Source organism: Ammospiza nelsoni, chromosome 15, assembly GCF_027579445.1.
Source record: "Ammospiza nelsoni isolate bAmmNel1 chromosome 15, bAmmNel1.pri, whole genome shotgun sequence".
Classification (NCBI taxonomy): domain Eukaryota; kingdom Metazoa; phylum Chordata; class Aves; order Passeriformes; family Passerellidae; genus Ammospiza; species Ammospiza nelsoni.
The window spans coordinates 16,134,752-16,149,887 of NC_080647.1; the positions used below are offsets into that span (position 1 = coordinate 16,134,752).

The 15,136-nt window shown below is 50.9% G+C and overlaps 1 protein-coding gene across 1 annotated transcript in view; it reads right to left on the reverse strand.

The window, feature by feature from the left end:
- The window catches only part of LOC132079924 (gamma-aminobutyric acid receptor subunit alpha-3-like), a 64,743-nt gene that overhangs the window by 27,106 nt on the left and 22,501 nt on the right, over positions 1-15,136 (reverse strand). The window contains exons 3-4 of the mRNA XM_059482811.1: positions 5,179-5,246; positions 1,085-1,305 (exon numbers count right to left, since the gene is read on the reverse strand). Coding sequence (XP_059338794.1) covers positions 1,085-1,305; positions 5,179-5,246 — 289 coding nt within the window. The remainder of the gene's footprint in view (positions 1-1,084; positions 1,306-5,178; positions 5,247-15,136) is intronic.

Consider the following 15,136-nt stretch of genomic DNA (forward strand, 5'->3'; position numbering starts at 1 on the left):
TCTCTGGGGTGCCCTGACCCCCAGGGCAGCACTGACTTTGACCCTCATTCATGGAGAAAGTTTCCCAGACTTCAAGATAGACTAAAATCCACAAAAGTGTGAAATAGATTATAGAGAGCAGTGTAGGTGTGTCACTGGGTTAGAAATTGAGGTTTTGGGATTTTTAGTGTGTTGTGGACGGAAGCAAGATGGAGGGCACAGGGTGTCATCCTGGGTTTCTTCTTCATGCTTCTTCTTCCTCCTTCTCCATGGCTTTGGGTGGCATTTTGTAATTGGGCAGAAAAGTCCCATTGCGGGCTCTGTGGGATCAGTTATTGGGTTAAAAGGGAAAATAATCCAGGTGTCCTTTCTTAATTGGATAGTTTAGTCTTAAAAGACCTTGTAACAAGAGATTGTTGGCCATTTTGTGCCTTGCTGCTGAACTCACAGTAGTGAGACTGTGTTATTGATAAGAAACAATAAACACCTGAGTCCCAACAAGAACTACTATCTCAAGTGCCTTCAATCCAGACCCAGAGAAACCCACAACTGGGATCCCCACAGGTAGGACGCAAATCTACCAACAAGAGTTAGTGCAAGCCTGCATACACCCTGCTGTGAGGGCCCCTGAGGCCCCTGAATGAGCAGAAGGACCTGGATTCCATGGAAGCAGAGGCAGACTCACCTCATGGTATACAGGAGGGTGAGTGACACTGTCCATGGAGAGCCAGACTCACCTCATGGTGTACAGCAGGGTGCCATCATGGAGAGGCGCTCACTTCATGGTGTACAGGAGGTGCCATTGTCCATGGAGAGGCACACTCACCTCATGGTGTACAGCAGGGTGCTGTTGTCCATGGAGAGGCAGATCCACCTCATGGTGTAGAGCAGGGTGCCATTGTCCATGGAGAACCAGACTCACCTCATGGTGTACAGCAGGGTGCCGTCATGGAGAGGCACACTCACCTCATGGTGTACAACAGGGTGCCACTGTCCATGGAGATGCAGACTCACCTCATGGTGTACAGAAGGGTGCCATTGTCCATGCCAGACTCACCTCATGGTGTAGAGCAGGGTGCCATTGTCCATGGAGAACCAGACTCACCTCATGGTGTACAGCAGGGTGCCGTTGTCCACCAGGCGCAGCAGCTTGTTGGGGGTGGTCATGTTGTGGGCAACAGATTTCTTCCCGTTGTGGAAGAACGTGTCAGGAGTCCAGATCTTGCTGGCCAGCAGGTTGTTCAGGGGAAGGATTTTCATGGGACCATCAAACTTCAGCCTTTCATCTCTCCAGGATTGCCGGAAAAAGACGTCAATGGTGTATTCCTTTGGGGAGAGAGGAGAGGAAAATAAGTTGTGTTTTACTCAGCTCAAGAGGCGGCAGAAAACTGGGGTTTGGCACACCTTGGGTGACACAAAGCGTGGTGCAACAAGCAGAAGGGGCTTACAGCAGTGCAGGGTAGATGGGATTCAGCACATTTTGGGTAATGACTTACCAATGATGTCAAAATGTGCATGTCAGTGTTTCTGAGCACTGCAGAGGAGCTGCAGCACAGCCCCTACAGTGGCCAGAGCTGGGGTAGCCCTGCTGCACATCACCTCTGTGCAGAAGTTTCAGGGGAGAAAGGCCATTTTGTGCAGCTACACAGGTATTTTAGAAGGCAAAAACAAAGATCCTGGAGATGGAATCTGGCCAGGATGCTGGTAATTATATCTCTGCTCATAAAAAAAAAAAAAAAAAAGAAAAGAGAAAAGAACTTGCATGACATTGTCTTAATGTTATTTTGTTCCCTAGGCCACCTTTAGAAAATCATTGAATTGAAGAATTTACTGGCATTACAAGATCCTGTGACTTTCTTTTTTCTTCTTTTTCTTGTTTTATTTCCATTTTCTTTTTTTTCTTTTGCCAATGTAGAGACCCATTTCCCATGCCAAATTCCAGCTGGGGCACTTAGAAGTCACCTCTCTGAAACCCTGCAGCCAAATCAGCTCCTCACTCAGTGAATGCAGATTCAGAAACCACTTTTAGAGGCAGAGGGGTCTTTGGAAAACCTCCCTGTCCCAACTGTTCTTCCTCCCCCTGCTGCTGCAGACTCGTAATCTTTATTTACACATTCCTGGAGGCTGCAGGACCAACCAAACTTATCATTGTGAGTGATTTCTTTCCTGCAGCACTTCTCAGCAGCGCTGAAAAACTGCTGTGCATCACTTTCCTATAGGACAGAGAAATTCCTACAGGTTTTGCAGCAGATGGCAGCTGAATGGAGGCATCTCTGTAAATAAATCCATCCCTGCTCCCTGGCCATGGAGACACCCCTGCTCAAATATGAACCTTCTGGATCTTGGCTGGGGAAGGAAAGAGAAATTCTGCATTCTCAAGGGCTCTGCTCTGTACCAGGTATTTTGCCCCTTCATGGAAGTGATCTCTAATTCATTATTTCTTGGGATAAACCCAAAGAAATGAGCCTGTGTGCAGTCCCAGGAGGTTTAGGAAAAGGCCTTATCGGGAAAAGGGCTCTCTCATTCCCTGTTTCTATTTAAAAAGTGCCAGACAAAGAAGCAAAACATTTTTAATGACTTTCAAGGCCCTGCTTATCTTCTTTAATGCTTAGGAATCATTCCTGAAGAAAAGAGAAATCATGTTCAGAATGTTCCTCTCTTTTCTATGCTTCTTTCCATAAAAGCATTATTCCCAACTCACCCCTTCCAAGGAGCACACTTAGTTCTGTGTGATGCTCTTCTCTGCCTACAGAAGTGACTCCTCAGAGTCCATCCACAAAACAAAAAAAATCCCCTTCAATTTTTGCTTTCCTTTGAATAATTTCCCTGGGACTGAGGCAAAGTTGCAAGAGCTCAGTCCTGAGGACTGGGGTGTGCCTTGGTGTCACAATAGGACACGAAATAAAACAACGTGGACACTGGAACTCCAAGGGAAAAAGGGAAGTTTATTTTCTCACTCTAACATTTATAGACTCTCAAAAGTGACAGTGGATTGGAGGATGACAGTGCCACTTCTCCAATGACATTGGACAAGCCAACAGTTTGTCTATCAAATTTCTCCTCCTCCAGAGAGGAATGTAAAAACAATAATTATTTACATAAAAGTGCGTGAGAAACTCCCTTACAAGAATGTAAACATCAGAAGGCTTAGAAGAACAGGGTGACACCTCAGGTGTGACCAGGCTCTGCTCTCCAAACCAAAAGAGAGGTTGGGAGTCCCTTGGAGCACCTCGGTGGAAAGGTCTCCACGTCCTCCTCTGTAGGAATGTGCCCCCTGTTGATGGAGTGACAAAACTATCCTTTGTCTCCTTAAAAAGGAAAAATTGAGAAAAGGAACTTCCTCAATTAGGTAAAAAGACACCTCATAGGACCTGGGGGACTTCACCTCAAACTTAAGGAGAGCTAATTGGACAGAAGCCAAAAAGTCCCACCTGAGCAAGTTTTTAGAAAAAGAAGAGAACAAAGAAACTAATTGCTTTTGTGAGGTGTTTTACCAGGAGCAAGAACCTTTTGCACCTAGCTCAATTTTTCTCTGTAAAGAGTTTTGCTATTTTGCCTTTTATTAAAACTTTTTGTTTCCAACACTACCACAGAAGCCGTCCTGCTGATTTTGTGCCTTCTATGGTAGCTGAGCTATCTTGGGTGTGAAATAAATCTCCAAAAGCTTATGAAACCTGGCTGGAGGAGACCTCTATTTCACTCCTCCTCCTCCTCCAGGCTCTGTCAGCAGCTGCTTTCCCTCTTCCCAAGGCAGCTTTACCTGTCTCTCCTCCATCACTGCAATTCCACAATTCCACAATTCCAATTCCGCAATTCCAGCTCCCGATCACAGGAGCTGTGGGAGGGGGAGCAGCACCACATGCCAGTGAGAAGAAGGGATTTCCCCACTCCTGAGATGAAAGGAAGCCCCAGAGCAGGCTCTCCCCCTTTCCTGAGGAGATGGGGTTTCTCTCCCTCACTTTTAGCAGCAGAGCTAAAACACATTCGCCATGCATTTGTAAAATACACGGAACGAAAGCATGCAGAGGGGAAATAATTTATTATTCCTTAACTGTCTTCCTAATTTTATATTCATTTTGTCAAATCACATTGCAGAGAATACCTTCCTCTTTTCAATACCTCATATTTTTTTCTTCACAGTTCATTATACACACTCCCTTAATCAAATATGCTCCACCTTGGAAGTAATTATCAGATACTCCCCATGGGCTACGATTGCTGAATATATTATGGGTCTCTGCTGTGGTAGGAAAGCAGGAGAGAGAGAGGGAGAACTCAGATGAGGTTCATAATCTTGATTACACTGACATCAACTTAACTTCTTACCCTGGAGGGAGTGGTCTTCCCAAAGCAACACGGGTTAGAGTGATGGAGTGAGCAACTCCATGAAACACAGAGATTTTCTGCTCCTCTGCTTGGCAGCACAGGATTGCTGTGGGACAGCTGCAGAGATGTTCAGGCCATGCCAGCCCAGGAAATTCAACCCTTGCAGCTCTGGAGGGGATGTGAGAGCCACAGGACACTGCTCCAGGCTGGCCTAGCCAGTGACAACCTGCTCCCTGCCCAAATGGGCTCCCTCCATGGCATGGGCTGCCCACCCTGGCCTGGGCTATGCCAGCACCAGGGCACCCCAGGGGCTGGGCATGCAGGAGGGGCTCAGTCCTGAATCCTCACGTGCCATCCTGGAGCTCCTGAGCAGCCACCCACAGCCAGCCCTGCTCTGGGTGCGTGCGGAACACGAGCTGCTGTTGAGAAACCTCACTATTAATTATGCTCCACAGTCCTGTTTTAATTAGAAGACAAACTGTTGTGGGAATACAAGCCTAAATTCAGACCTCGGGCCTTTTCATTAATAATTTTCCCTGAACATGTCAAAATAGTACAGTCAGTCCATGTCTTTTCTGTTTTCTCTTTTGCCTCCCTCCAGTTCAGGCACTAAGGATGGTTTGATGGTGGATCATTGTCTCTGATACCAAACCAGATCAGCTTCTGGCATCCTTCCCACTTCCCAAGGAGCACCTTCATTCCTGCAGTTACCAACTGGTTTCCAAAAGCCCAAGCACACCTGGGAAACAACTCCTGGAATTGAGATACCACCAGCTCTTGTCACTTCGGAAAATCCCACTTTTACCCATGTTTTCCTGGGAGGAGGAGGGGGGACACAGGAGGAGAAGCCACCCCTCCCTGTGAGGCACCTACCATGTCTGTGTCCGAGACAGGGCCGAAACTCGTCACGTAAATGTCTGTCTTGACTTCAGTTACACTGTCTGGGACAAAAAGAGAAAAAAAAAGGGAAAAAAAGAGCAATTAGAGAGTTGAATTTCCTTGTGCAGGCAAGGCTTTGAGGTTTGTTATATAGTGTTTATTCCTGCTCTGCTGAACCCTCAGCACTGTGCTCTGTGCCCCAAACAAGGGCTGATTTTATCACTGGTAATTGGGCACATTCATCTCCAGTGCAGCTCTGCTGCTTCCCACGCTTACACTGAGGACAAATCTGTCCCACACGGCAGACAATGCGTAGTTACAGAATCTGTGCGCCTGCATCATCCACACCCTGCTACAGATCCACGTTTTCAATCCAGAGGTAAGCTCTGATGCTTTGAAACTCCTTTTTAATCTGAAATCCCTTTGTGTCTCCCTGCCAGATAAACAGCCTAGCAATGTTCCAGCAGTTTTAGGGAAGCCTGGGTTTGTTACAGCTCCAGGCTTATCTGTATGTAAAAGGAATCAATATTCTGATTGCCTTTTACTGCCATCGTGCTCGCTGCTCTCCTAAGTGCCTCAGTCTCACAGAGCTGCTGCTGCTCACTCGTCACGTGCTGCCCCTGCATCCCGGGCTGAGATTCCCTCATGGATGCTGAGCAGCAGCTTCAAAGCCACAGGGCCCCACTGCCTGCCCAGCTGCTAAAACCAGGGGCAATTTCAGCCACGTGCCTTCAGATAACCTGGAGTGTGACCGTGTTCACAGGGGTTTTCAGATGAGGGAAGAGATGAGGATGTTGACTCCATATTTCAGAAGGCTTGATTTATTATTTTATGATATATATATTGCATTAAAACTACACTAAAAGAATAGAAGAAAAAGTTCTCATCAGAAGGCTAGGCTAAGAATAGAAAGGAATGAATAACAAAGGTTTGTGGCTCGGACAGAGAGAGAGCCAGCTGACTGTGATTGGCCATTAATTACAAACATCCTCATGAGACCAATCACAGATGCACCTGTTGCATTCCACAGCAGCAGATAATCATTGTTTGCATTTTGTCCCTGAGGCCTCACAGCTTCTCAGGAAGAAAAGATCCTAAGGGAAGGATTTTACATGAAAAGATGTCTGTGACACTGGAGTGCTGAACAGAGCCTGCAGCACATGCACACAGAGCTCTCCTTCCTGGCTTCCTCAGATTTTGGCTTGTTTCCTAATTGACACCTCTGCTGCCACCCTGCTTTGCAGGGAAATCAAGGCACAGTGATTTCCCAGATTTACAGTCCTGTGCTCTGCCCACTGGGTTGTGCTCAAAACATGATGGATGAGCTGCCTTGAGTTCAGCACTCAGTTCCCATAAATCCTCCCCACTTTAGGGATAGATCACGCTGTTGTGTGGCACTAGCTGGCTCAGAGCTGCTCTCCTAATGAAAGAACCAATTTAAAGCTGCAGAGCAGAGTTCATGTTTTATGCACAGGACCCAATTTTGGCCATCCCAGCAGCCTTGCAAGTAGCCTGGATGGCCCATTGTTTAATTTAGTTATGGAAATCCTTCTGTCCCCTGAGAGTCATTTTGCAGTACTATGAAGCTTAGGTTTGTGCTTCAAAGTTTTACATCCCAAAATAAGATAATGCATTCTGGCAGGGTTTTCTCCTTAATGGCTAAAATATACGTATACATGTCTTTAGTTATTATGGCTGAGACGCTTTTGATGCAGCCCATGGCTGATATTATTGTGCTATAGAAGTAACCCTTGATCTCATCTTGATGAAATAAAAAGAAGGTTAAAGAGAAATATGTATGTGGTACACTTTGTGAAACACCCAGAAATCTACACAGAATGAGCCCCTTCTGTGAGGCTGAAACACTCTGGGTATTCTCAGCCTCCCTCCAAGCAGGTTCCCAGATGAGGCACACAGCAGAGAACATCGAGTGGTGTGAGGCTCCTTCTGCTACCCCGTGTGCCAAGAGAAAACTCATTTTGTGTTGGAGAAAACACAAAATTCTCCCTCCCTCCCCTCCCTGGGATCCATTCTGCAGCCATGGAGCAGATCAGGAGCTGAGGCCACCCATGGCCAGGGAAGGCAGCCCATGGGAGGTGCAGGATGAGCTGTGCCCTGCTCAGAGGGACAGGGGGCTGCAGCCTCACATTTTTCTTCACAGAGAAAAGCAAGGCACAATTCTTCCCAAGAATATTTCTGGGATTCACATTCTCTGAACCTCAGAGAAAGAAAACACAATTCTTATCATTTGCTGTGCCTGTGTTTGTGCCAAAGCAGAATGCTACGTGGAGATTGTTTACCCAGAGTGATGGTGTTTTGTTTCCTTGGCCTGTCAGGGCCAGGTGTGTGTGTGTGTGTCAGGACTGTTGGGGGACAGGCACGAGATTCTGTGCAGGGTTGGGTGCTTGGCAGATCCAGTTTTAGATGTATAGAATAATATAGTGTAGTAAAGTAATTAATTGGCCTTCTGATAAGATGGAGTCAGATGCATCATTCTCTCCCCTCATTGGGGTTGCAGCAAATTCTGTAGGAGGTCACAGAAGGCTCTGTGCTTTCCAATGTGCTCTGCAGGGTCCAAGCACAGGGGAAGGGATTCAGGAAGTCAGGAGAAGACAAAAAGGATTAGTTTTGGACACCTTTTGTTATGATCCTGCAATCCTTAAATGAGCTTTTATGTCCTCATCATGCTGTAACCTGGCTGACACAGAGCTCCAGAAACCCCTTCATGACCCCTCAATCTACTGGTAAATCCAATCAAAGATAATGGCATTAGGAAACTTCAATAATCTATTAATAACTTATTAATATTAATAACTAATTACAACCCATGTCTGAAGAGAATCCCCCATTTCCAGGCTGCAGATTTACCCCCTGGCAAGGCCATGCAGCACCCAGAGAAGGGACAAGCTGGGGCTCCACCACTGGCTTGGTGATGTCCCTCAGCTCTGAGAAAAATGAGCTCCCTGCACCTCTCATGGCAAAAGGCAGCCTGAACCCTCCCTGTTAATAAGTGCTCCTAAGGGCAGGATTTGGCTGGGATCCGGAGGGATTTCTGAAATTAAATCATTGCTACGCAGGCAGGGATTTCAGCAGAGCTGGGAAATCCAGAGATAAGTAAAACACCAGCAGAACAGAGCAAGCTCCAGACTCAGAGATTCACTTCCCCTGTGATCCCAGAGCCCAAGAGCCCCTGCACTGCTCCCAGCTCTGTGGCTGTGGCACCTCCACCTGCAGAGAAAGCAGCAGCTGCCCCAGCAGCCTCCCCTCTCCTCACCCTCACACTGACCCACACAAAGCCTGAATGAGATGAAACTGCATCTGCTTTTTCAGCAAGGGAAAGCTGAGGGAAAAGCATCTCCTTCATCTGCTTAGAGACATTGCAGAGAAATTCTTATTTTCTGCTCAAGCCATAGATGTGCTCATGCCGTAGCTTGGCTGTCTTGGCAGTTCTCACCGAAGATTTAACAATTAAGGACATTATAGGGGGGTAGGCACTTTCCCTAGAACTGCTGCAGAACACAAAACGGCATTTTTCATTCCCTAGCAGCATCCTTCCCTGTAATTCAATTTTTTTACAGGCACGAGTCGAGCTTTCAAGGCTGCTGGGGTGGCAGGTGGATGCTGCCAGTCCTGTTTATAACCAGGGACACAAAAATGCAAGGGCTGGGTGCAGGTAGGAAGCTGGAGCAGAGCAAGGAGCAGAGCCCAGGTCTGGCTGCCCTAAGGATTGGCACAACCCTGCCCAACAGAGCCCTTGGTGGGCTGCCCAAGCCCCTTCCAGCCACCCTGCTGAGCTGCTGCACCAGGAATGCAGAAAAAGACCCTGGAGTCAACATGAAACTGGAAAAGCAGGAGATTTCAGGTTCAGTATTTGAACTGAATTTACAGATCCAAGTGGCATGCCATGTTCCCAAGTCATTTGTTTGAGGATGACTCCCTTCTCTGGGGGCTTTGCCCATCTATAGGCTCAGCTTATTCCCAAGCTGCAGCACAACCATGTTCCCAGGAACAATGTGGAGCAAGTGTGAGAGCAGAACAAGGCTCTGCAGGCCAGCCAGGGCTGCCCCTTCCCCCTGGGGTACAGAGCCTGCTCCTGCCTTGCTCCCAGCTGCAGAAATCCCCCACAGCTGGGCAGATCTGCAATGCAAATGGCAAACCACACCACCCTTCCCACAGCGTTACCATGGCACTTACTGCACCTGCCTGCTTTTAGAGAGCTACCCCTCTCCTCCAGGAACCTGTTCCCCCACATCTGGCTGCTTGTGTACCCCACAATCCCTTCCAGCCCTGAGGGGAGGGACAGCTCCAGCCCCCACAGCTCCACTCCAGCAGGTCTGACACCTCCCTGCATGTGTGCACAGGGTGTAAACCAGCAGCAGCTGTGGCTGAGGTGTTTCAGGCTTCCCATTTCCATTTCTGTGCCCCCATCCCAGCCCTGTTCCAAGGCAGACACCCCCCTTCCCCTGCAATCCCCCTGTTCCAAGGCAGACTCCCCCTTCCCCTGCAATTCCCCCTTTAAGTGCTCGTGTCTCCCCGGCCCGGGAGGAGACGGATAGCTATTATTTACAAAATGACAGAGTGCTATTTTTACTCGCTCCTCGGAAGCACGGGGAGCAGCGGCAGGGCTGGAACAGGAATCACCCCGCCTCGCTGCCTCTGCCCTCCCCGGCTGGGGAGCGGAGTGAGCCTGGGAGGGGGCACAGTGGGGGCTGAGCGGGCTCGTGTTAAACCTTCCCCTGCACTCATCCAGCGCTGGTTATTCGGGAATCACCCCTGATAGTCCGGCTCGGCCGGCTGGGTGTCAGCTAAGGAGGTTTGGGGCTGCGCTGAGCGTGGCTGGGCAGGCGGGGGGCCCCAGGGGCTGTGCAGGCACCGGGATGGTGTGCAGGCAGCAGGGGGCTGTGCCTGCAGTGAGATGCTGTGCCTGCACCAGGGTGCTGTGCCCATAACTGGGATGCCGTGCCCACACCTAGGGTGCTGTGCCCGCACCCGGGGTGCTGTGACTGCATGGAAATGCTGTGCCTGCAGCCAGGATGATGTGCCTGCACCTGGATGATGTGCAGGCAGACGGGGTGCTGTGCCTGCAGCTGAGCCACTGTGCCCACAGCCAGGATTCTGTGCCCACACCCGGGGTGCTGTGCCTGCACCAGGGTGCTGTGCCCGCAGCCGTGCAGCCGTGCCCACAGCCGTGCCTACAGCCGGGTGCTGTGCCTGCACTTGGGGTGCTGTGCCTGCAGCCGGGTGCTGTGCCCACACCCGGGGTGCTGTGCCCGCAGCCGTGCAGCCGTGCCCGCAGCCGGGACGCTGTGCCTGCAGCCGTGCCCACAGCCGGGGCGCTGTGCCCGCAGCCGTGCAGCCGTGCCCACAGCCGGGACGCTGTGCCCGCAGCCGTGCCCACAGCCGGGACGCTGTGCCTGCAGCCGTGCAGGCGTGCCCACAGCCGGGACGCTGTGCCCGCAGCCGTGCAGGCGTGCCCACACCCGGGGTGCTGTGCCCGCAGCCGTGCCCACAGCCGGGGCGCTGTGCCCGCAGCCGTGCCCACAGCCGGGGCGCTGTGCCCGCAGCCGTGCAGCCGTGCCCACAGCCGGGGCGCTGTGCCTGCAGGCGTGCAGGCGGGCGCTGGGGGCTCCCGAGTGATGCGCGCTGTGACAAACAGGGGCGAAGCCGCTGCGGCTCCGTGCAGGGGATTCCTGGATGCTGCGCTGACGTCAGGGAGGCTGATCGCAGCCGGGGGATGGGAGCTCCAGCTCCAGGCAGCTCCAGGGCTGTGCGGGGACCCGAGGGAGCTGGGAGGTGACAAACCCGTCTGCACTGGTGTTTCTCTCTAGGGTGATGTGGCTGAGAATAGAAAGGTTCAGGATTTTCTGCAGCCAGGGGTACAAACCATCAACCCACTCCAAGTCAGCTCCTGGAGGGAGATGTTTCTGCTCTGGGCTCCAATGTCCCATCTCCAGCTTTGGTCACAACCTAAGAAGGGCAGTAACGAGCCGATAATGCCTCTTAACTCCCTCCTAGACAACCCCATTTCTGAGGTCGCCTTATTCAGTGTCGCCTTATTCCGTGTCCCCTAAAAACCACACAAAACCCTTGGGGAAGGATTCCCACCAGCCTCTGCTGAGAGCAGTGGCACCATGAAGAGAGGGGATGCAGCCTTGCTGTCTTCCACATCACACAACACAAAGGGACACCAGGGTGACACCCAGAACCAGCAGGGTGGTGTTTCCCAGCTAACTCAGCATCTCTGGGAAGGGAAATACAAGAAGTCAGCTGGTACTACCCACTTCCACCTCACAGCTTCCTCCAACTCCTTGCCATAGTAATTAACAAGCAGCAGAAGGTAATTTTTGCAGCTGCACACAGAAGCTCTTTGTGTGTTTCATTCTTCGCCTTCACAGCCTCCCACTGGGGGAATTTAATTTTCTTTCCACTTTTAGCCTCTGGAACAGAAGAGGTTTCCATGACCTTTGCTACAAGCTCCACGAGCCCACTGGAGCTGAGCTGAACCACAGCCCTGGGCAGCCCTTACCTTCAGAGGTGTCACTACAGCCCCAGTCAGAAACTCCATGCTCAGGTCCCTCCTCTCCCTTTGACCCCCATCACACCAGGGCTGCCTTTCCCAGGTGCTTTTCAGGTGGTTTTTAGCCTCTGGTGCTGCCTTGTTTTGGGAAGTGGGAGCTGAATGGTGTCTCCTTGCAGGATGAAAGGCCCTGAAGAAGGGAGGGACATCTCTGGCTGGTGTGGCACATGGCACCTTCTGTGTCACCTGGCACTTGGGAATGCCAGGCCAGTGCTGGGAGAGGACAGGGAGGCACAAGGAGAGGGGTAGGTGCCCAAAAGGAGAGGGTGACCTCTCTGCACTACCTAAAGCTGCACAAATGGAGACATCTACATCACCAAGCCCACAGCAGGAAGCCCTGACATGGCCTTCACTGCTGCTCTCCTGCTGTGGGGGCAGCAACACTCCCCCATACACATCAGAGTTGCTTTTCTTGCTTTTTTTTTTTTTCAGAGGGAACTCAGAAATAGCAGTAGAGAAGGAAATATTGCAGTGAACATCACTGCAGTGCTGGTGATGCCTCCTGGGCTTGTCCAGCCCAGCCAGAGGATAAAGCTGACTCCAAGGACACTGACAGATCTCCTGCCACACAAAAGGCCACACAGCAGTGTGAGCTACTGCTAATGTCACCACCACAAACATCCCTACTGAGCCTGGAGTGCTGCCACACCAGGTATCCTGGGAGCAGAGGCTCTGCTGGGGTCAGGAGGGAAAGGCTGGGGAACAGAGGGGCCAAAAAGCCAAGAGAATCTCCTGGAATTCCCTGCAGCCTCTGGGAAAGGGAGCGCAGAGCTGGAGAGCAGAGGTGCAGGCAGGTCTCAGCACAAACCCTTCTCTCTCCTTGATGACTTGAGGGATCTCAGACAACGCAGACAGAGGTTATGAGCAACCTATTCAAACTCCCAGTCCCAAAGCAAAAACACATATTTTCAGACACTGCTTGGCTGTTGCAGCACCCCAGCAACCTTGAATATGAAATTGCTTGCTCAGAAGTGAAAGCCAAGTCTCCTATCACAGACATTCACCCCTGTCTGGCAGCTCAGCCTGGGCTCTTTCCCAAAAGTGGACAGCAGTGTGTACATGTTCTTCTTCTGAGAAGAAGCATCAAGAACACACACAGAATGTCTCGGTGCTGTCAGTGCCAAGTGGCAGCCAGCAGGGCCAGGAGTGTCACCAGGGGGCTGGCAGGTGGCCCAGCCCTGCAGAGCCCAGACAGAGCTAACAGCAACATTAAATTCCCTGAGCTACCTGAAACACCCACACCGCCAGGAAATCACTTGGGCAGAAGCATCACAACACAGCTGAGACCCTGCTGGCCCCACAAGTAACCCCACAGGTAGTTCTGCCCTCACCACCTCTGATGGCAGCTTCCTCTCTCTAGGGAGCACAGAGATGAGGATGAGCAGGGTCCATGGATGAAAGCTGATGACCTGGGACAGAGTGGATAAAGATGACAGGGTGCTCATCTACTGCAAAGGGGGGGCAGCCAAGGACAGAGCACTGGGAAATCTCTACTCTGCAGAATAAACCACATAGTAAGGCAAGAAACAATATAAATGTCTGAAACAAATGTCTTATCTCAGCAAAAGCAGGGGTGAGTAAGAGCCTGCAGGGGATTGCCAACAAGACCTTTGGGTTGGATCCTTATCTAGCTCTGCCATGTCACAGACGATTTGTCTCACGCAGCTTTGCCCAGCTATTTGCTTGATTCCAGAGTAACTGGGTCTGTGTAACAGCTCTGACACCCTCAGTTATGCTTCCAGTGACTTCTGCAGGGTTATGATCAAAAGGACATCACATTTAGATGGGGAACAAGGCTATCTGCTGCTTGCAGGAAAGCATCAAGCCTGTTTCCCCAGTCCTGGGGTGCCCAGGCTTTTTTTCCCCCACTGCTGCTGCTCCAATCCCCTGGCACTGCCAGCATTTGCTGTACAGCCAGTTCCCAAGTTGCTGCTCTGTGAGCCATGGTGATTAATTACTACCTTCTCTCTGGTGTGATGGCACATCAGTGTCTACAATTGCGTGTCTTCCAGCCAGACTGGAGAGAAATCATCCAATCTGTAAACACAGCTACCCATGTGGTGCCACTTCCAGCTGTGCTTCTCTCCTCTCTCCCCTCAACCTGGATATTTCAGGGAGAACGAGGAATTCAAAAGAATTCCAGGGGCTGTCTCAAGAGACAGCCAACAACAAAGCCACTCACACGTGATGAGAGAGATCAGCATGGTCTGCACTTACATGTGCTCAGTTCCTCAGCCCAGATGAAGTGAGATGATGCCTGTCAAAGCCTCAGAAAGACAGCCTGCCCTGGCTCCCTCTCTTAGCAGGGCCACAGGGAGCTGAGGCAGGGAATAGATTGATTCCCTGTCTCACACCACATGCTGCAGATGCAGCGTTCTCACATGGCTGCTACCAATGTCCTCTGCAGGAAGGAGCTGCAGGACCGTGAAGTGACCCAGTTACCACTTGAGTGTGGCTTGTCTGGGATTTATGGCACATTCTCAGGCAGAGATGGATGTTTAATTGCTGGCCACAAACTGCTTGGGTTGTGTAGGGAAGATCAGCTTGGTTTTTGGATGAGAAATCCCTCAGGAGTCTGCAAATGGTCTGTACATGTGCCTGTGGCTCTGACCCAGGGCTGAGCTCTCTCCACACCTACACAACTCCATCACCAACAGGGCTGGGATCGAGGCACAGCTATTGCCTAAAGCAGAGCTCTCAGACACACTGGGCTGCTCAGCACAGTGCTGAGAGGCACAGGGGGCACCTGCTGGTCCTGCTGGGTGAGCACTGCACTCCCTCCCTAGCCCTTCTGTGGGGTAACAGCACAGGTGCCCAGCTTTCTGCTCTGACCTCACTGCACTGCCCTTTTGTCTGAGCACATACTGCTGAGGGGACTCCAGGCATACCTGGCACACCCAGGTGTTGCTGCAGAAGGTGCTACAGGGATTTCACACCCTCCCATGCCGGTGAAAGGCATTTTCTCACACTTGTCAAAGAGTGTGGGGTGCAGGTTACAGCTCTATCCTGCACAGCAGCCTAGGAGAGATGCTGCTTTACCAGCAGAGCAGCCAGCAAACCCTGCTTCCCTCAGATCAGCTTTTCCTCCCTGATTTTCTGATGCCTAACACCAGTTGATCCCACCTAGTTACCTCTCTCGGCTTTGGGTCTTTTTCCACTCAGCTTCATAATTCCACAAATCTTGGAGGGACTCCAAATCTCAGAGTTATCCACCTTTTCTGTCAGGCTTTGCTCAGATCAGCCACAGGCTCTAAAGCTTATGGAAGACAAAAGGCAGCAAAGATGGGTGTGATAAGCCTTACACCATTAGAAGCCCTGGCTAAAAACCCACCACAAGGCTCCACAGAATGTGACTTAATTTAGCTTGCCCCCCTT